Here is a 22090-nt window from a genome sequence, read left to right as displayed (position 1 = left end):
AGTACATCCATCCTTGTGAAGGGTTTGGCTTTAGTGACTTGTCATCTATGACACAGTAACCCTGGAAACTAGTTCAACTTCCCAAAATCCAATATTCACCCCTTTGAGTCCTGACCGTAAAAGGATCTCTCTATATTACAGTCGGTGTCTTCTGTCTGCCTGCCCTTTCTCTGGTGCAAAGCAGACCTTGGATCTGCCAGACCCAGGCAGATTGCAGTTTCTCTTCTAGCTCTTCCGAACACGGTTTTCCATTTGGCGTCATGTTTGTTCCCCCATGCAGTGCTGCTCGGCATGTGTATGTTCTGGCTGTTCCTGTCTCAGCTGGTGCCAGCTCTCACTTTTGTGTGGTCTCAGCTCACGTTCCATTTGCACTGCTTGGCTTTTTGCTTCCTTTTACTTGGTCTGAGTGATGGAGGCACTGAGGGGAACGAAAAAGGAGCTTTCTGCTCCGCTTGTGTGCTTAGCTTCCCCTAATAAGACACCGCGCGCAACGAAAGTGTTGCTGAGATCCTGTGGATAAATGCAGCAGAGTAATCTCCATGGATGTACAGGGAAGAACATGGACAACGTAACAGAATTCCTTCCAGCTTCTGTGAATAATGGGCAAGCTCTTATTTCTTTCAGACTTAAACTTTTTTCCTATGTCCCCAACAGGAACAGCAAAACCTGTACACATGGCACAAAGCTTTTTCTGTGAGGTAGCAAGGCAGTGTTTTGGAGGCTGCAGTGACAGCGATTGTTCAACTAAAAGGTAGTTAGCAATGTAAGCGAAATTTCTTCCCCTTCCGATCTCTTAAGTTTTGTTCTGAACAATTGTTGAACTGTTTTCATTCAGATCTGAAAAAGTTTACCAGTATAAAATGTAGTAGGAGCCATCCAGAATGGCAAATTTCCATTCTGAATTGGTCGCCTGAAGTTTTAAACAACTGCAAATAGACACAGAATCACCAGTGTTGGGCAACTTTCTTGATCTGTAGCACTATACTTAGGCTGTAATTGTGGTGGACTGAATTAGATAGCAACTGTAAATTGGAAGGAGCTTGGTGAATACTAATCATGACTTGATCCATTTGGAAACAGATTGGAGGATGCTCGTGTCCACCACACTATAGTATTTGAGGGGAGAAAAAAAATTGTGCCCCATGAATTTTTACTTGAACCCATTCTTCCTTTTTCCCCACCAACTAACAAGCAAATTACAATTCTGTTATAATTGTATGAAGTCAAAGGAAAGGGAACTGTCTGTCTTGGCTAGTAAAAATACTACTGTTGCTGGTATTATTTGTGGTTGTAGTGTCTAGATAGACTCAAATACGGTTAGGTTGTGATCTTCTGGCTTAGGTTGTTATCTTAACGCTTAGTCCATGGCACTACTAACTTATTTTTAAAGATAAAAAGTATTTTTATAAAGGAAGCAGGAACAGCAAAGTACATAGAAAATTTTGCTGCAGAATATTGAAAAAGTACAATAGAAAACCAGTCTACTTTTGCCACCAGAATCTGCAATGGCTTTTCAGTCAAGTGGCAGTCAAGTGACTTAGAGGCTTATTAGTGTCTCTTTATTGCCCTGGAAAAACTTGTCATCGTGCTTTTCTCAGAGACCAAAAATTCAGGTCAAATAGAAGCAATTTAATATTTGAAGAGCACCAGTTTATTAGGCAGCTGACAGTGCTGGGCTTGAAGGAGAAGTGACTTGTGGTGGCTGCTTCCTGCCTTTTCAGTCCTGCCTGGTTCCAGCGGTGAGTCTGCTGCCACGGGCAGATGCTGGGGAAGGAAGGAGTGTCCTGCTTCCTGGGTGAGGACTGATTGAACTCGCTTTGTGTGGGACCTGTAGCTATTTTTCAAAGCATCTGGCATCAATTCTGTCAATGTAAGATATTAGCCCAAGTAACCCTTTCTTCACCTTGCATGTTAAGACCTGTGAACTTCTGCTTTATTCCTGGGGGAGGTAAATTGTTAAGTCCTTGTGGGCGTTCTGTTTAGCTGTGAAGGGTCAGCCATATGGTGTTGCATCTGCTCTCACTTCTGAAAGGGAACTAATTCTTTGTGCATTTGGTTCTTACTGGTTCTTTAGGTTTAGTTGTTACCATTTAATGCTATGGGAAAATAGAGCTCCCCATGCTGAGCTCAGTTCATCTTTGATAAAGCATTCTACATTAGTTAGTGTTATTTTTAAGGTCTTTCTATAATTAAAGATTTGCTTTTTTAGTGTCTCGGTATCGCTCTGAAAATCGTAGTGTAAATACTATGCTACTGAACCATTAGGATTAAGAACAGTCAAATTCTAAAACTAAAAATAGATTGGCCTTTAAAGTAATGAAAAATAATCAGGGATCTTCACTGTCAAATTATTTTACCATTTCGTGCCCTTTGAAATGTACGCTAACTGAATTTCTTGGCACTAACTTCTCGCCTGTGATAAATAGCCTATTCTAATATTGAACAGTAGAATTACTTCTTTATTCCTGTAAGGCCACGGGAGTCTATTATGCACAGCCATTTCTTAATGGGTGATCTCTATAGACATGTAATTCCTAGGATAACGTGATAATTAAATATCGCTTGCTTATCCCATTAACCCAGGGCAAACTGAGTGTGCTAGACCAGACGAACACAAAGCTACTCTGCTATTCCTGGGCTCCAGCTAGTGATTTTTTTTGCTCTTTGTTGGTAACATTTGTTCCAAGGAGTGCATTGTTTGATGGTGGGTTTTCTGGAGGTCTTTCCCTCCAGGTGATACACCGAACAGTCTCCAACGCTGGGTTTAAATTATGAAATTGATGTGGACCTCTTGCTTTCTAAAGATAGTCAGAAAGTTTTATTGACATAGTTTTGAGTATATTTGAAACAGGTGTAGTTAAACCTGTTGACGAACGCTATCTAGCTCCTCTTTATTTGGGACCGTGACTGGTTTATTTGGTTTAGCTAGGCTAAATAGAGCTAATCAGCTTTAAAGGAAAATAAGCTGATTTTTTTGTATAGAAGTGAATGTCTGCATTGCTTTTTGTGCTGGTTAAACTCTTACTGCCTTTAATAACATCTCGTAGTATTAGATAACATACTAGTAGATATTTCTAATGCTTAAATTCTGCTGTTCTTAATTTTTCTTTTTTTAAGGTTAATTCCTTGTTTCCAGATTAATGTTTCTTGCTGCTCATCTCCGTCTTTCTCAAAGGTTTCTCCCCATCACCGTGCTAGCCTTCCTACCTAGGATCTTGCTAGTTTTGCCCATCCTGCAGCATATCCACCTGAACTGCGTGCTCCTTAGCTCCTCCTGGGAGGCATGTGGAGCCCCGGAGCCCCGCAGCCCCTCTTCTGGAGTAACATCTTGCATAGTGTTTTTTTTCCACAGTTATTGAATCCAGTTGTCACACATGCCCGTTAGAAGCTCTGGTGCTGAGATAAGTGTGTGTATGTGTTTTTGTCTCAGAAATAATGAGCTAACATTTCCTTTAGAAGCTCGAGAGTGAATGGAAAGCGTTGTTCTTCTGGCTGAAGATAGGTTTCCCTTCCTGATTTTTATTTTGTCCTAGAGCTCAGAGAATGTGTTGGAAAATGTATTGGAGAAGTCATCTTATATTCTTGAAAACACAACTGAGCAACGAAGCAGCTGGAGAGTGGGTAGTTCTGTAAAGAGGTACTGATAAAATGCTGCGGGGATGATGCATTTGCTGCAGCAACTGCAATGATGAGCGTCCGGTCCTGTGTGCAACTGCAGGCTGTTGAGAATCTGCCAAAATATTTAGCTTACTCTGCAAGACTCGTGTAATGGCTTGTTGGTTCTTTTCAGTTGTAGGTATTTCAGTTACATACCATGTAAAACGGCCAAGCTGTTACTGCAGGGATCTACCATCTTTGTTTACCTGACTATGCTACTTATCATCTATGTCTTTAATAAAACCCAGAGAAAGTTTAATAAGATGAAATCTGCCTTTGCTTGCGTCTTTCTCCAGTACTGACTATTCCTTCTGGTCCCCAGGCTTGACAGGGGACCAGCGAACTTACCATGGGAAGGAGAATGTGGACTCCAGGCACAATCGAGGGAGAGGAGGAGAGACAACCCGCTTTCACACTGTCAATGTGGCACAGCCTGTCCGATTTAGCAGTAAGTTGCAGACTGGGAAATCTGGGCCATCTTTCTGCTAATTAATTTTGCAATTTAGGCTATTTTTCTTTCAAGGAGAAATTAATAGATTTTTCTCTTGCATAGCTTTTTGAATAGACTTTATTCATGCACAGTGCTTTTTAAGGCTTTTGTACATTTCTTTTATATATGTCCTGTTACATTGCGTAGTTTATATAACAGGCCAATACATGCAAAGAATTTTACTTCCCCAGTAATCCTGTTTTTGTGCGACCGGAGCTCCAATTTTCTGTTATTGCAATTACAGAAAACTAAGCCCATGGTTTAAGTGATGGTTTCAGCCTGCAGCAGGGGTACTAGTCTAGCCCTAGTCCTTTGGTGTGAGCTTGCGTGTAGGATTGCTCCCCTGGAAAGTGGGGGGAAACCAAAACGGATTGCACTTGATTGAAGTAATTTTGAAGATGATCTTAAAGACGTTGCACTATTATTAGTTAATTAAGTACATCTCTGATGTTCTGAGTTTTGTATCCTTTTTAATAGGAAAAATATTCTTTAGGCAGTGGGGAACTTAAGGGAATTCTTCACTTCTGAAGACAAAGTCTGTCAAGGAAGTATGTAGCACTTGAATGGGTTTTGCCATGTTACTCCCATCAGTCAGTCAGGAATCTTCAAAAATATCACTTCGTTGTCATCCTACCCTCTCACCTGCAGCACTGCTAGTGCCACTGTCTGCGGGCATCCTGGTCCCAGCCTTACCTAAAGCGTTATAAATGCGCTGCAAGTGTCCTCCTCACTCATCATAGCTTGTAGTGACTGCTGCCTCTGAATCTCTCCAGGCCCAAAACATTTAAATCTCCCCTGTCATCTCCCTCTTATCTTGGTTCCCCCTTTGCTCCAGAGATCATCCAGTGATTTGGGAATGTGAGACTGCACTGATTAGCTTTGGAGGGAAGGAGTGGGACAGGTTAGGAAGAGGACATGGGGGGAAGACATTATGGCAGTAATTGGGAACAGTTTCTTTGGACTCTGATTATTAATTTTTTTTTAAGGATGAAAATGCTTATTAAAATAAGTATTTTGATTTGCCATGGATTCTGGTAGCTAAATTATGTTAGTAAAAGTTATAGAGGACAATAAAGCAATTTAGAAACGGATGCAGCAATATCTAATATGCTCTGCAGCCTGATTGATGCTGTTTTCTGTCCCATCTTAGTGATGTGAGTTTAAATCTAAGTCTGTGTATCATTGTTTGATGATAAAGATCACTGTTTCTGAAGGGAATAAAGAGGCTTGAGAACGGGAACTCTGTGAATGCATGCAACAAACATAAAGCACTTTGTGAATTCAAAGTACCTTTCTTAGGTGTTGTGCAAAATCAATACTGCAAATGCAGGTGCTAAAATCGTATTTCGTGTCTGTTTTAAATTTCATCCACCTGTCTCCCGATTCTCTCTACCCATCACCCCTAAGAATGCCAGGCAAAAGCCTGTGGGCCTGTTTCATCTAGAAATGCCTCAAGGCTTTTGTTGCATGTTCCCTCAATTCAGCTAACTGAGAGAAAGCAGAGACAGCAGTTCACACCATCACCTTCTTACTTCCTAAAGATCCACTTTGCAGTGATGTTTTTCCAAAGCAAACAACAATTGCCTCAGAACCCCCATCGTCTTTACTGGTAGACTATGGGATCAGGATTATGTGAGTACTACTGAGAGTTTTTGTAAATGTAGGTTGAAAACTTCACAGCAAGTTGGATGTATCACTAACCACCTAATAGAAAGACAGAATCATTAAATTGGCTCCCTCTGTTTTTTTTTTTTTTCTTGCTGCTTGTTTTGACTTAAGTTGATCAAACTGATTGGATTTATAAAGATGTGCAGGGAAATATCTTCCACAGTAGATCATCAGTCTTAATTAAAGACTTTAAGGGCTGTCACTGTGCAATGAAACATTGCTAGGAGTTGCATCTTTTAAAATACACTTTAAAAAATTTTCCATTATCAAAAGCTGCGGCAAAGTCTTCTGTGATCGGTAACACATGTGTGTCCTCCTGGTGAGGCGAAGTATACACAGTGTGTTGTGTGTACACGTCCAAGTGATTATGCATTGCCTTGTCATAAACTGATCAGGATGCATTATCTTGAAGATCCTAATTTGGGGGGAATGGTTTCCCTTCTATTCTTCATGTTTCCTAGGAAAGTGCCCAACAGGATGGCACCACTATGAGGGCACAGCCAGCTGTTATAGAGTGTATTTAAATGGGGAGAACTACTGGGACGCTGTGCAGACATGTCAGCGGGTGAATGGATCCCTCGCCACCTTCACTGCAGACCAGGAGCTAAGGTTTATCCTGGCACAGGAGTGGGACTTGGAAGAAAAAACATTTGTAAGAAAGGACCAGCGTAGGTGAGTAGGAAGGAAAGGACAGAGATCTTGTATTATGTGACAGTGGTTTCTGTGCGATACAAATACTGTCAGTTCAGTTTGCTTAGAAAATACAATGGTAAAATGGACTTCAAGTTAATAGCCCAGTATGAGCATTCTGGTTAACTGTTTGGTGGTGGCCATCTGTATTTTATGTTTTAATCAGCATTAGCAGATAGGCTACAATTCGACAGAGTCTTTTTATCTTCAGGCGGTCTCAGCAGCATACTGGTATTCTTGAACTGCAGCAGGGAAGATGGATTTTACAATGACTTACTGCTGCACTAACTTGTACGGAAAGAATATTTCTTAATTTTTTTTAACAGAATTTTTGTTTCCACTGAGTACCAGTAGCTCTAACAAAGACTGGAAGTTTGAGATAAGAATGAAGTAAAAAGCCATTTTGAGTTGTAAGAACCGGTGACTTTAGATATTTTATTTCATTAGTTCACAACAAACATAATTCCTTTTTTTTGCCTGTGGTTTTTTTTTTTTGTCAGTCTCATGGCCTGCCATGACAGATCACCAGCAGTGGTTCTGTAATGGTGTAGCTCTGTCTCTGGAGAGTTAGAGGGTTTGGTCTGTAACAGTCTGACATAAGTTGTTATAAAATATTTGACTTCTGGATGCTTTTGTGTGGTTTTGGGGTTTGAGATACTGAAGTGCTGCCATAATAACAGAATAAGGTGCTTATTATAAGGAGAAATAAAAAACACGGTGAGTTATCATTTGCAAACATAGAAAGCTATCGATTATTTTCCTCTATTCCTCAATTGTAGTCTCTCTACATTGCCAACATGTGGGCTGAAATGTTAAGGAAAAAATTGTCAGAATGTTTTTAAAGATCTTTTTTAAGTCTAAAGACATTGCAAGGTTCTGTGTAATTTATTTTAATTTGTTAGTATGTTCTTGGCTTGTATCTTTAGAATCTTAACTTTTTTTTTTGTAGGTTCTGGGTTGGATATCAGTATGTGATCACCAATCGAAATCACTCTCTAGAAGGTCACTGGGAAGTAGCTTATAAAGGTAGGCCTCAGATTATTACCTAGTTAAATGGCCTGTGGAAACTGTCTAAAAGCATGAATATTGCTTGCAAGAACAACATCTCTTCTTTCAGTGGTAGCGTTGAAATAATGTGGGGGAACTGCTTTGCTTTACGGTATCGAAATGGAAGAGTTTAATACTCGATACACATGCCTTATTTTCAAGTGCAAGAAGTTTCATAGTTTTTCACATTGACGTCTTGTGGCAAGAGCATATTTTTCAGTTTATTTGATGTTTCCCCTTGATTAAACTCAGAAAAAGGAAACGACACTGTAGTTTCTTATTCTTTGTGGTGAATGTCTAGGTGAACTGCTGATTCACGATTCTAGTATTTGCACAGACTGGTGTAGGATATTTGGGGGGTTTTAGCTTTTTATAAAACTCTACCAATTTTTATACTTAAAAAAATCTTGAATTTTGCAGAATTACCCAGATTTTCTTCATTTTGAAGTGCTTCAGGTAGTTTACTTAAACCAAGAAAAAAATTGCCTAATCCCCGAAATAAAACCCAGTTTATGTGAAAAATTGAACGTTAATCTAATAGGCTTCACTGGCTGAACTTTTTCAATTGCAAAGCAAGCGGCTCCCTCTGCTGAATACGCAGTTTCTATACCTTTTATTTTTAACTAATTTAGTTGAGGGATTAGTTAATCTTAAAGTCATTATATGAACTCTTATGTGTAGAATTGAATGTCTAAATACTTTTTTAAGAATCAGCACTGTAAATTCCAGTGTAGCATTTGAAAAGTAATCTGAATAGTTTTCTTCTCATACAGTTTTGGAAAATGGAAAATCTGGAAGGAAAACTGTCCATTAGGTACAAGTACATAATTACAAACAGAATTTTGTGGAACGTTTGGGTCTTGAAAATACTTAAGACACATGAGAAGTAGTAGAACCCTGCATAGCTTTCTAATGACAGTACTTGTTTGCTGTGCTGCCGTGCACAAAAACATTGATTTCTTTTGTCACTTAAGCAAACGGGGTTGACTGAATATTTAAAGCAAACTGCTCCTTCTTGTGGAGGCAGGAACGCTTTCATAAGTTCCTTAAAGTAAAGCACCTGAAGATGTCTTTGGATAACAGGAGAGAGGGAGGGAGGAAGTTCCAACTTTTTCTCATAATAGTGATTTCTGATCAGGACAAAACTGTTTGTATAGGTAGGTTTCTTCTGTGAAGCCCAAAGAGAAAACAAACAGACAAAAACCCCCAAACCAACCAAACAAAAAAAACCAACCCCAAAAAAACAACCCCCAAACCCTTTCTCCTTAAAAGTACCTTTCTTTGCTCTTTGGAAAGCTGACTGCACTGCCATCTGCTGACGAGGTGTTTACAGCCAGGGAGGCATAAATTGTACGAAATCATGATACCTGTTCTTATCATAAGTTTTATTTCATTTGATGTATTATATAAATGTAAGCTTTCTCAATGCTATATAGTCTTTTGTTTGCAAGCCTTTTATTTAATAAAGGGATACCTACTTGTAATAAAAGACATAGTAGCATTTGGTACATTCTGAAAGGTTTTACCTATGTTTCATTGACGTGTGAGACAGACTCTGAATTCCTATTGTCTGTTTGAAAAAGTAATTTAGTGTCCTGTAGCTTGAAAATTTTAATCCGTTTTAAAAGTTATAAAATGCCCTCAACACCTCTTGCAGTATAGGGTATCAAATGGGGTATTGCTTTTTCATACTGCTAAAAAGCCACAGATGTTAACAGCTTCCAATAGAAAAGGAGACATTGAAAGTGTGAAATAGCTTCCCCTCTACTACCGAAACCGGTGGGATACGTATGCCTACAAGGCTGTCATTTACACCAATGGTTTATGTGCTTGTGATTCGTGTTTTAATAAGCCACGGCGTATACAAAATTTGAAATGGATCAGCTAGTTTGAGTAAACCTTCTTCCTGTTTGCTAAGAGGGTTACTAATGTTAAATATGAAATTTGCCAAGAATTTGTCAATTGCAGTACTTGTGGAGAATCATTAAGTGTACTCTGATCAGGCTGTAGTTGCCCAAAGTATTGTGTTTGTGGGGCTATATGTTCATGCAGTAATCTCTGGCACGGGAAAAATAACTTGATGCTAAGTCCTCACTGGAACCCATCACAGTATGTTCTTTTTAACAAGTGTGTGAGTTGGAAGGACCAAATAGTCCATACCACTGCGTAGCACTGTTCAGCACTCTGAACAAGCGGCTCTGGAGTGCGCCGCACAGGATAGATGTACACGCATCTTTGGAAGCACTAGTAGGTGCTTGGGGTACCAGGTACAAGACCGCTCTGGGTTCTTGCTCCACCAGTAGCAAGTGTGGCCAAACTCAGCGTTATTTGAAGGGATGCATACAAATCGGCAGGCGAACCCTGTGGGACTCGGGAAAGCAGCGCTTGTAGAGATATCAGAACATCACTCCTACTGGTGCAGAATGACAAAATTACCCAGTACTTTGAAAACAGCAGCCTCTTCTCTCTTATGAGTCACCCCTTCCCTCCCTGCTGTTTGCCTTCCCCCGGAGGAATGTTGCTAATGGAAGCTAAAGCTAGAGGACAGTCGCCTTGTAGCAGAGTTGGTGTGCGTGAAATGAGTGACATTACGGAGCCTTCCTAAAGCTTTGCATACCCGCAGGCTGCTTATATCGATCCATCTTGTTCTAGGCTCTTCAGAAGTATTTTTACCCCCTGACCCTATCTTTGGTACGGCTATGTCTGAAAATGAAAACGTTCTTTGTGCCCAGCTTCAGTGTTTCCGTTTTCCTACCCTTCGGCACCATGGTTTACACAGCTGGTATGCTGAAAACTGCTATGAGAAATCTTCATTCCTCTGCAAAAGGAGTAAGTTGGTTTTAGTTCAGTGTGAACTGTTGCGTGTTTAAATATGCATATGACAAATGTGGGGAAATCTGTTAGTTGTCCTTTCTATCTTTTGCCCAGTGAATTTAAAAAAAAAAAAAAAAAAAAAAAAAGGCGGGGGGAAGTTAAATTTCCGTTTGGTTTAAATAAATAAGAGCATCATAATATGTGGTTGTCAGCCACAGTACAGCTTTTCACTAAAAAAGTGTTTGCTAAGCAGCTGTATCAGCCCCAAAATAAAGTAGACTTTTTGGGGGAAAACCCCAAAGGTTAAAAAACCAAAAGTGCTTTATCACTCTTAAATTATTAACTTCGCATGAAAATGAGGAAACACTTGTTTCTGGTTTATTTTGAATATAACAACTTCTCTTAAATTCTTTCCAGCCAGTTATTAGAACTGGGGAGGAGGGGGTGGGGAGCAAGTGGAGCTACTGAATTAAAGTGAAAAAAATGGCTTTCATTCTGTATCTTGCATTTCTTTACTCCAAAAGGCTCTATACCAACAGAGGGAAAATACCTCTTGGCAGTATTTTCAGGTGATATGTAAGATACCTGATATAGATGGTGCTTCTTTGCAAGAAGGATAAAAGTTGTTGAACTTTTACTGCAGTTCTGGAAGATTTTCTAGTTTGCTTTTTCTTTAAAGCAGTCGCTTCAGCTGGCAGGTTCCAGTGCTGTCCGTGTTCCCTCTCTCTGGTTTCGGTACGTGTGTTTAGGTCAGTGGGAGGAAAGGGCAGTGGACAGAACACATGTAAACTTCCTCTGCTGGGCAGGGATCAAGGTGCAGCCTAGAGCAGTGGAAGTACTATTGCCTGGCCTGGTAAGAGTGTCCTGTAGGTTTGGTCCAGAGAAGATCCAGCTTTTCCCATGTACCAGGAGGCAGGGAGGGAGCTGCAGCAGGTATGACAGTGAAGTTTAAGCTTCTCAGACCACTTGCTGTCCTGTGTCTTGGACAGGATGCCTGAAAGCGTGTCAATTCCATTTGATGCTTAAAACTCACTTTGTCAATTTTGAGCAGTAAATCATCCCTGCGTGCCTTCAGACTATCCATTATCTTCCCTACTCCTTGGAGATTCCTTTTCAAAATTGCTTTAATGTGAAGGTGTGGCTTTTAACTGGTGGTATGCTTATGTTTACAAATCACTTAATGTAGCAGAAGAAACTGGGCTCCTGTCCGACAGGCTCACGGGCACGTGAATATTGATGTGCGTTTCTCTTCTAGGCCAGACTTGCGTTGATATCAAAGACAACATTGTCGATGAAGGCTACTATTTCACTCCAAAAGGGAACGATCCCTGTTTGAGCTGCACATGTCACAACGGTGAACCTGAAATGTGTGTGGCTGCTTTGTGTGAACGGCCCCAGGGGTGTCAGCAGTATCGCAAAGACCCTAAGGAGTGCTGCAAATTTACATGTTTAGACCCAGGTAAGAGTTGACTGCTACAATTCTGTCAAGAAAAAAATCAGTGCTCAACTTGATTATCTTTGGGTATAACTTTGTTCAAAATGACGTATACTTTCAATGCCTTGACATTGCTGGGTACAAACCCCCTGTGGGGAAAGATCTCGAATCACGGGAAATCAGGCTGTGGCTGAAAATTATTAGCCATCCTTGATGCTACTTATATAGGAGCAGCAGTAGCTTATTTTCTGTATGGAAGTTGACGCTACTGTGGATTTTCAGTAGCGTGTCTCGCGTGGTTCCTTTGTCATGTTTAGTTCTCATGAAAAAAAGAAAAGACTTTTCAGCACTAATTAAGCATCTTCTTCTGGACATGAGCATTTATGTATGTGGAAATTTTCAGGCAGGGGTCATGTAGGAAGCAAAGTTTATAAATTACAGAGTTTCAATAATAATCAGGACACACAAACTTGCTTATTGGATTTGGCATCACTGTGCAGCTTCTTGTTTAGGATCAGTAAAATTTTCAGTTGACTCTGAACTGCTTTTCAGTCACCATTTGGGGATGTAGATTTTGGGGAGGCTACTTTTCTGTAAAGAGACTTGCAAAATATATCTTACTTGGAATTTACTGTGAAGGTGGTCAAATACTGGAGCAGATTGCTTGTGGAGTCTCCGTCTGTGGTGATATTCAACACCCGATTGGACTCTGTCCTGGGCAAGCTGCTCTAGCTGACGCTGCTTGAGCAGGGGTTGGACTAGATGGTCTCAGGACATCCCTTCCAACCTCAACCAATCTGTGATACTGTTATTTCCTGGTATTCTTAAAGAACCTAATTTTATCTGGGTGCACGAAGAAACTGTTGTTCAGAACACCAATGGAAAACGTGGATGGTCAACTTTTCCCATCAGAGACTTCTATTTCAGTCTGTTACAAAAAAGGGGTGCTTATTGGCCTCCAAATCTGCAGTCTCTCTTATTTGTCTTAACTATGGAAGTTAATCATTAAAGGTCACTGGTGGCTCCTTGTTGCCATTGACATTTGTTCTGAGGGTTAAGCTAAACAGATGTCCGTAGCTAGTGTTGCAGGTTGGTCAGTGGAAGAGTGAGGAAAAAGCTGGAGTCTCCCTTCCACTCTTGTCAGCTGAGTTAAGACTTTGCCTTCACTTTTTTTATCTTCAGGAACAGTGTCAGCAAAGCATCATCCAGCAGACAGGATAAGATGACCTGGGATAACCTCATGCCGTGTTCTTTAATCCTTGCTTGTTGCTGTGGGTCTTAACTATTTCATGAATGCTGATTTGAAGAGTGTATTTTACCACATCCTTTCTGATCCTTGAGCTCTTCTTTCTGTACTGATGCTAAATGAGACTGTTTCATTATATTCTTGCCTGAAGCGTTCTGTTTTTTTTTTTAGTAACTTAGTTTCTGAGAGAAGAATCATCAAGCAGTTGTCAAACTTCCTTCATAATGAAGTCACTTCAGCTAGTGATAAACACTGAAATTTTTACATGAAGCATTTTGGTTATCCTTTTGGGTGTTCGTAAATGGCTATTCCAGATGACAAAATTAATGAATTACTTTCCTTAATCAGCATGTATTTATCTTTGTCCAATTCTTACATATATCTTCCCTAAGCTCTGTTGCAAAGGAAAGAAAACAGTTTACTAATCAACAGTAAGTAAATTAATCACCCAAGGAGAGACAGGGGAAATAAATCCTGCTCTTGGGTTGGCAGGTAATCAGCTCTGGCGGTGTGAGTGGGTGAGCGATGACTACAAGTGGATAACGAATATTACTCAAGGACTTGGTAGTAGGGGAATTTTTCAGTGGTAGGAGTAGGCTGAGCAATCACAGCTACGCTCTCTTGAAAGATGCTTTCCCTCATTTAGTTGAAGATAAATAGCAGAGGAAAATCTTTCATGTACTAATGGTAAAACCGAGGTAGTCTGTCTATTGCCGCTCCATGGATGTGGTAGAAAATAATTTTTCTGTGTGGCTCTTGTTTAGACAGACCTGCAATTCTTACTTGTGGGAAGGTAATAAAAGAAATAAAATACTTTGAAAGAGCTGGTGGTGCAGAAGCTGCTCTAGTGAGTAAACTGTTGCAGTTACAGGGTATTACTACTGTACTGAGTGTCAAACAGCCTTTCTGAAATAATCTGTTTGGTTTTTTGTGGGTTGGAAATCTCTGTGATGACTTGCCTTGTTCAGCACAACCTGGGTCTTTCTCTTTTTTTTTTTTTTTTTTTTTTTTTTTTTTTTTTTAAAATCTAGGACTTTACTTGATAATAGTTTATCCAGCCAAACAGGTTGAATGTAAGGAGCTCTCGCGGGCTGGGAGCGGTGCGACAGAGGCCCGAGGCGCCCCAGAAGGTCCAAGAATTGCAGTTGTAGCTGGCCGAGAGAGAGTACGTGCAAGTCGGGCTTTCTGCCTACAAGATTGTGTCATGCTTGCCTGTGTGTATATTTTACTTACGTCACTTTATTTAAGGCAGTTATTATCACTAATTTATGGTGTTCACGAAGTCAGCGTTGCCATAAAATGGAGGAGGAACAACGGCAGGTCTGTGGTGTTCAGGAGGGTGTGTTGGTTGGTAGGTGCGTGACTGCATCCGTTAAAGCTCTGACAGTAAGAGCTGCTGAAAGGTTTGACAGCACAGAGGCTTTTGTACTGCACAGCCAGACCTGAGAGGCTGTAATGTTCGAGCTCTAGGCGTAGTGCGCTATTAAATTAATTTCTTGTTGCCAAGAATGCGTTACGTAATAAATACCAGCCTGTTAGCCGTGTACTTTTAACGATGTATAAATTAGGTGGATTTTCCTGTTACTAGCATTTGTAGCAAGTCAGTATTTACAGTTTTCGTGAGGCTTTTAGCTTTCTTTTGTAAGGAATCTTTGATACGGCTTTAGCTGCTGTTAGTGAAAGGAAAAGCGTTGAGAGAGCTCTTGCAGCTGTGGTGGGTGCGGGAAAGGAGAGGTGGTCAGGATCTGGCTGAAAGTGTGGTGGCACTCTGGTGACCCTGCAGTGGCCGGGGAGAGGGGCTCGTACCTGGTAGTGCTTGTGTCCTGTAGCAGTATGTGACCAGGTTGTGCAGCCACTTCGTCTGTTTCTTATCCACACCTAATCTGGGTGCGTTTCTCATTCAGAGCTCTTTAAGGGGGAATTGGTGCAAAGAACACAACACAGTCATTTTTAGGTCATTTTTCTCTGTGTAGAGTATCTGCATGTGTGCGTGCTACTTAAGCATAACCAAGTGCGATGAGTTGAATTGTGAAAAAATGATACCTCTCACGCCTGGCACTGGTAGAACAGTGATAATTTGCTAGCAGCAACCTTCCAAGTGTGGATCTGGTTAGCAATGGCATGGAGCTGTCAAAGTCGTAAGTTCCTGGGTCTATTTCATGTTCTGCTGCTTGCTTTCTATGTGATTCTAGGAAAAGAATTAATTCTTGATTACCTTAACCTCTTCAGTTCCTAAAAGATGATTATCGCATTGATTCACCTTTTTAAGATATTTTTAGTTCCTATCACTTAATGGTGTGCTAATCAACGTACCAATGACATACGGAATTTAGATGACCACATCTTGGTGACAAGAACAAAGTTTAGAGATATTATTGTTTGAAATGTAAAAGTTAAGATGTCCAGAAGTCATGTAGAGATAGTGTGTAGATACGCCAGTCCTCAGGCCTTGCTGTCCTCTGTAGCAGATCGTCATCAGCCATGTCAGGGAGACAAGTGGATGTGCAAAACGCTGTCAACCTTTCCTTTTTCCTGTTTTCAGAGACCTGAAGCCTTCAACATTTTGTCCCTTTTGCTGATTAAGATATTTTTAGAAACATTTAGGGCTTCTTGCAATAAATAGATAAATCGCATGAGGATTCATAATTTTCTTACATTTTTGAAATACGGAGGAGTTGTAAACCAGGCTAATGAATCTCCACTCTGCATTTCTCTCTCCATTACTGACAGAAGAACATCACGAAAAATGAGTCTTGAACAAAAGTAACAGGCTTCTTTTATATGTTTTATATAACAGATGGCAACAGTTTGTTTGACTCAATGGCGGGTGGAATGCGTCTGATCGTTAGCTGCATTTCCTCCTTCCTCATCCTCTCTCTGCTGCTTTTCATGGTCCACCGGCTACGCCAGCGGCGGAGAGAGCGCATAGAGTCTCTGATTGGAGCAAATTGTAAGTAGCCTATATCTGTAACGAGCCTTGATCTAAGTAGTGTGTGTGCTTCAGAATAAAGAAAGCAGAAGAAATACAAATCTGTGGAAAACATCAGCAGCAGCCTGGCTATAGATTCTAGTCAGTACTGTACGCAAATGTAGCTCTACGCTGTCTGCTGGAACTGGTCATGATTTGTACAAGTTTTGGTTCTTTGAACCACCCCACATTCAAAGAAAAAACTTTTATATCCACGCTTATCTTGTGCCTCTTGCTTATTATTGAAGATTGATGTACGTAAAGGTGAGAAATGTCATGGTCTTGCTTGACTGTGCCTGTGTGTGTGTCTTGGTAGGTTCTTCAATCTTGAACTTCTTTAGCTGATAATGGAAAAATATTTTTTGTTTGTATGTGGTTCAAATCTGAAATATCTTCTATGTGTGAATGATCTCCTTAGTTTGAAGAGGTTAGATTCAAATTTAGATACGATGCAGGACAAACAGGCTGGGAGCAGGTGGGCCTGGGTATCGTTGTGTAACTGCAGTGAGTTTACTTGTATAGGTTATGTAGACTTTTTTAGGTCTTCAGGAGACATGAGTTCCTTGGGCGTGAAAAGTGGAAAAAGGTGTTGAGATCTGCCCTAAATTGAAGAAGAAAGCATGGGATAAAGTCACTTACTTCATTTTCTTCTCTTGAAATAGTGCACCATTTTAACTTGGGCCGCAGGATGCCTGGTTTTGATTACGGTCCCGATGGTTTTGGAACTGGCCTTACTCCACTGCATCTCTCAGATGATGGGGAAGGTGGGGCATTTCATTTCCATGATCCTCCTCCACCCTATACTGCTTACAAGTATCCAGATATTCAACATCCAGACGACCCACCTCCTCCTTATGAGGCTTCTGTCAATCCAGACAGCATCCTTTGTTCCACTCCAGGTATGCAGGCAATAACTTCTCTTTTCTTCCTCTTTTTCATTTTGGCTAGAGGGTAGATTTTTTTTTTTTAAACTATAGTCATGTGTTTTAGTGATTGTGAGGGGAAAATATATTTCACGATAAAATCTCCTGTTTCTGCGATGGAAAAATCTCTTTTGTTAAGATGTATCGTTAAGCTTGGCTTTTCTTAAAGGTTCTTTGGATCACCTAAATTACACGTGAAATCCATGATGCAAGCAGTTTAACTCTTAGACCTTACCTATTTTCAGGCTTTACCTTGGATGGGTTACCTGGTTACCTAGTTTCCACTATGGTGGTACCTTTTCTGGTCTTTTGGAGATAGGTCTATAGAGATTGGTATTAAAAAGTAGAACAAATGTCAAGTACAAGAGATTTTGAAGAAAATATATCCAGTGTCTTCTCTCCTCCCCACTTTCCCCACCCACACCCCCCAAAAATTGACCAAAAATATCACTTTCTAATGATTCACCCGGTGCTCTTCAGTTCTGCAGCTGTGATAGTCACATACTGTAGAAATCACTCCAATTTGGGATTTTATAGCAGCCTATCTCGCAAGATAAGTGAGCCTGATTAGTGCAAGTAACTTATTTATATATCGTAGTTTTATTTTTGCTCCATAATTTTCCTCTTTTGCAGCGTTCTCTCTTTGTGCATTAATGCAAAACCAGGAAAAACTCAGAGCCTCCAGAAATACAGATAGTAAATCTATTTGGGAACGTGAAATGATATACTAAACATTCTGATTCTGCTTGTTTTTGTCCTTTGCAGATGGAGTTCTTTCTCAGACTGTGCAAAGCAGTCCTCCATCACTGGGAAACTGTGATGTATCCCCACAGCTTACAGAGGGATCGCTTCCTCCCTCGGTTGGTCCTTCTCCAGTGGAGCTGGAAGACTCTGCTGACAGCAGCACCTTTCTTGTCCCTCCTGACACACCGCTAAATGAAAACACACCGGCAGAAACTCTTACAGGCAGCCGTCACAGCCACTGTTCTCTCAATACCATTGTATAAAGGAGTAAAAAGCTGACTGCCGGTCAGAAATAGTTTTAGCAACCGTTTGCACAGACAAACACTAATCCGTGGTTTGAACTTCAGAAGGAATCCCCACTTTGTTTTTTGAACACTGCTTTTATGTTCTAGATTAGGATTGTGCCTCTCGTTTTTTGGCTGTCGTTATTCATTCACTAATCGGTTTGTCCTGTAAATATGGATTGTATAACTGCTCTTTTTTTCCATTGGCTATGGAAAAGAGTGCAGAGAATTCCTTTGACTTCTAAGGAGGTGAAAAGTATGGATAGTTTTGTTTTTGGTTTTTTTTTTTTTTTTTTCTTAACCTGAGAGGAAACAAAATCTACATCAGAAAAAAGCTGCTTGGATTTGGCTGGATACCACTGGACCCAGGGAACGGACGATGGAAAAGGAGGGTGGGGGCAGTCACCGTTCAATCAGTTGCTTTCTCTCTTGCTTCAGTGCTACGCTTGGAAAAGGCAGCGAAGACGGAACTGCAGGGGAAGGGGCTGGGGGCCTGTTTTACGGGGCGGGAACACTGAGGAGCTAAAACACATGCCACCAAGCCATAGTTACACAGTATGAAACATTTGCGTGTTGTGATCTGCCGTGCCGTTTCAAAACACCGTAGGGACTGGAGGATGAATGATCCACACAATACGTGAGAAGTGGGTACTAAGAAAACTAGATTTGCACTTGCAATTACTTGTTGTTGGTAGCTGCAAAATGTCATGTTGTCGGGTAAACTTCTGGCCCATAAAGAGAACTGTGTGTGTGTAATGCTGGTGTCCCTTCGGTAGAATCCTCATGTGTGTTAGGTAGTACTTTAGGGGAGAGATGGGGAGCAATTAACTTTGAGGCGGTCTGACTTTACTTTGAAACCCCTGTTTGTTATAATCCCATAAGGAAGATAGAGGTGTTTTTCGTTTTAGTTTAACTCCTTTACAGTGAACAGTTGCACAAGACTGGCCTGGATAAAAAAGACCATTGTTCTTGCTTTTCTTATTGCATGCTATATTTAGCATGTAAGTGTGCTCCCTCCCCTTCATTTCACTTCTTTACAGTTCTACAAATACCATTTAAAAACAGCGTTCAACGCACACTATATGTGACATTTAATTCTAATTGGACGATTGTTCCTTATCCGAGTCCCATAAATTGCCAACCCTATTCTAGGGATTTCCCCTGTGCCCCCCAAACCATTTATCCAGGTCCCACGAGGGGCTATAATGAGGTTAGTGTACTTAAATCAATAAAGCAGTTTGCTTCAGTCTGATATGTCATCTTAAATTTCCCCCTCAGATTGAACTCTTTAAGTTAATTTAGAGACGGCAGAAAGATTCATTCGCTCCCTCGTTAAATCCGAAGTCAAGCGCTGTTGGTTTTGATAATGAGTGCAAAATAATCTTTACCGGTGATTTTAAATTTGAGTTTGGATTTCAGTGTACAAATAATTTACCCTTTCCCCTCACCCTCCTCTTGCCTCTGCTTGTCCGTGACTTACTGTAGCAGTCAGCAGAAGAGATGAATTATAAGGAATTTGTAAAGAATGCCCCTTGTGAGTGTTCCCCTGCTACCTTATGAAGGGTACAAGCCTAGAGGGACAGGGAGAAAACACTGCATGGGGGTCTGTGTGATCTATTTTTCTAGTAATGATGAGAAATCGTACTTGTATGACAAATCCTAACCCACTGTTGTGGTTTCCCAGTGCAGCTGACTCTTTTTCCCATTGAATATGCTGCTACTTTCTATTTCGTGTCTGGCCTGTAGGCTTATACTGTACCTGGGGATTGGTCTTGACAATTCAACTCCTTTTGCACAGAGAACTGTGAGTTTCGTTATTGAGATCATATCTGGTGTCTTGACATTCAGACACTTGCTAGCAACCTCGAATCCCATGGGAGAGCGTGAATCACAGTTCTGGGGTGCGCTGCTGGCACACGAGTGGGAGGAAGCGCTGGTAGGAAGCCTCTCCGCCTGGAGCCGTGCCACCGCCCGCGTCCTGCTCTCTGGTTTGACTGGCTCTCGCAGCAGTGGTACGAAACGAGAGGAGCAATTCTCCGCCCCGTGGGATCTCTTACCGTCTCCTCCTCTGAGTTCAAGTCCTGGTCTAATGAAGTGGATGGATAGCAGTAGTCAGAACCATGCGTACAAATTATTCAGCATTTCTGAAGTATGAAAATAAAGCGGGTTTTGTGCATTTTTGAGCACATTCATACGTTTTATACATTGTATGTACTGATTTTTCTTTAGTTTTATAGGTACGAATGCGTGTGTGCGTGTGTGTGTTTCTGGGTGGTGAGATAGATATATATATATATATATATACATACTGTAGACGGTAACCTTTGTGCTGCGTCCAGCTAGGTGAAGCGAAGCACTGGGATATAAACTAGGCTCTTAGGGTTAATACTTCTCTCCAGCTGGCTACGCTCTGTTGTAGGACAGGCTGTGATAGTGTACACTTAAGTAGGATGCAAAGTCTATGCTACTACAATCTGTTCCTGAAAAATATTTTGTTAGCAGTGCAAAATAGAAAACTTCCAATTTTTTTTTGAAGCCAGACAGGATATTTGTTCTTTGTAGTATCCTAGCGCAATAACAAAAGGCCTTTTGGCTTGGTTTAGTCTCTGAAGCTGTGTTTTGTGGCTGAGGTGAACAGATACCTTACCTCACGCCTCTCCTAACACTGCGGGAATCTGTTCGGTGGTTTGGGGTTTTTTTTTGCTTTGCTTTTGGTTCTGTGGTGAATTTTATTTGAAAATAAGCTCTGCTACAACAGGCAACCTCACGGTGGCTCCTGGTTGTAGCTATTCCAAATGGAGGCTTCTTTGTAGGAACCTCGGTGTGATGTTTTCCCCATTGCTTCTGAGCCTTTCCCACTTGTATATTGGCACAGAGGCTGCTGTTTTCTTTCTTTTCCCCTATCCTCCTTCATCCTCGCTGTAAACAAGGGAAATTTTGCCTTGAACAGAGCAGCTCACTAAGTACAGCTCATTTACGTCTCGGTAAGCTTCTAATTTGGCAATAAAATTGTCATTTTTTTCCCTTTTTAATGTAGCTTTTTCACATTAAGTACTTTCTCTTGGAGTTAAGAGCCTTTGTAGCAGAAAATGTCGCAACTACTCAGACTTCTGGACCAACAGGGGAAGAGTTAAGTTTTCCTGACAGCAGTTGACTCCTCAGCAAACCTTCCTTGCCCTTGGCAAGGTGACTGGTAAGCAGTTTGTCCTGAGCACCAATTACGGAGGGTTGATGCTTGCCTGAGGAGGACCTTTCTGTTTTGATTGCCATTAGATTGATGAGATCTTTGGAGTTATTTTGTGCATTGATTTTTTTTTTTTTTTTTTTTTTTTTTTCCCCTCCCCCCCTCCCCCACCGCCATTCACTTCTCTGGATGTTTTTATTAACTACTGATGCATCCCAAATGTCCGCCAGACCCAGCCGGGGAGATGGCATTACCACATCATTCCCGGCAGCACGCATGAGCTGAGAGTACATTTCTCTTGGGATGTCTTTGACCATGGTCACTGTAAAGTCGCAGGCGCTCAGTTCTGCGCAGGGTTTGCACCTCCTGTTGTGGCCTCGGACAACACCGCTCCTCAGATCCTTACAAGGTACTGGGGTGCCATACTGAGGTCTCCTTCCAGAACAGCCCTAGATATTCACTTCTGTCGGTGTTATCGGTGATGCCCATACAAAGTCTCGCAGCAGCCTCTGATTTTTTTTTTACTAGGTGAGTTGTAGAATATTGTAATGTTAGAAGGACAATGGGTTTCATTCTGTGCTAGAAGGTCAAAACTGTCATTCAGATGTACAAAGAGCTTGTCTGCGTCATGTTCAGTCTTGTCTAGTTTTGAGCCTCAGACTATTCCTTTACCCACTCATGGCAGGACACTGATCTAGAAGAAGAACGAAGTAGGTGGAAGATTTTCTCTGAAGGCTTAATCTTACAGTCGGCAGTGCTCTGCCTCCACAGGTGTCACTGAGTGATGGCCTCTTCACATGTCTCTTGAGTTTCACCTGGGAAGAAAATGGTTTTGGGATCAGTAATTACTGTTCTTTTCCCATCTAATGTTAAATGAATTTGAAGCTGTTTTTAAATACGTTTTTATCTTTCTGATGTGGATTTTCAGTGGCAAAGCGCT

General features: G+C 41.1%; 1 protein-coding gene across 1 annotated transcript in view; it reads left to right on the top strand.

The window, feature by feature from the left end:
* DGCR2 (DiGeorge syndrome critical region gene 2) overlaps positions 1-18643 on the top strand; it is a gene marked incomplete at its 5' end in the record, with an annotated part of 43359 nt that extends 24716 nt beyond the window's left edge. Inside the window, 8 exons of the mRNA XM_082491754.1 lie at positions 3980-4105; positions 6277-6487; positions 7455-7531; positions 10205-10381; positions 11622-11825; positions 15845-15997; positions 16678-16914; positions 17704-18643. Of these exons, the coding sequence (XP_082347880.1) occupies positions 3980-4105; positions 6277-6487; positions 7455-7531; positions 10205-10381; positions 11622-11825; positions 15845-15997; positions 16678-16914; positions 17704-17945 (1427 nt within the window). The 3' untranslated portion in view covers positions 17946-18643. The remainder of the gene's footprint in view (positions 1-3979; positions 4106-6276; positions 6488-7454; positions 7532-10204; positions 10382-11621; positions 11826-15844; positions 15998-16677; positions 16915-17703) is intronic.
* Between the last annotated feature and the right edge of the window lie 3447 nt (positions 18644-22090).

Source organism: Vanellus vanellus, assembly GCF_965231255.1.
Source record: "Vanellus vanellus genome assembly, chromosome: 16".
Taxonomy (NCBI): domain Eukaryota; kingdom Metazoa; phylum Chordata; class Aves; order Charadriiformes; family Charadriidae; genus Vanellus; species Vanellus vanellus.
The sequence above is the reverse complement of the archived record's forward strand: the minus strand, read 5'-3'. Positions and strand labels throughout refer to the sequence as shown.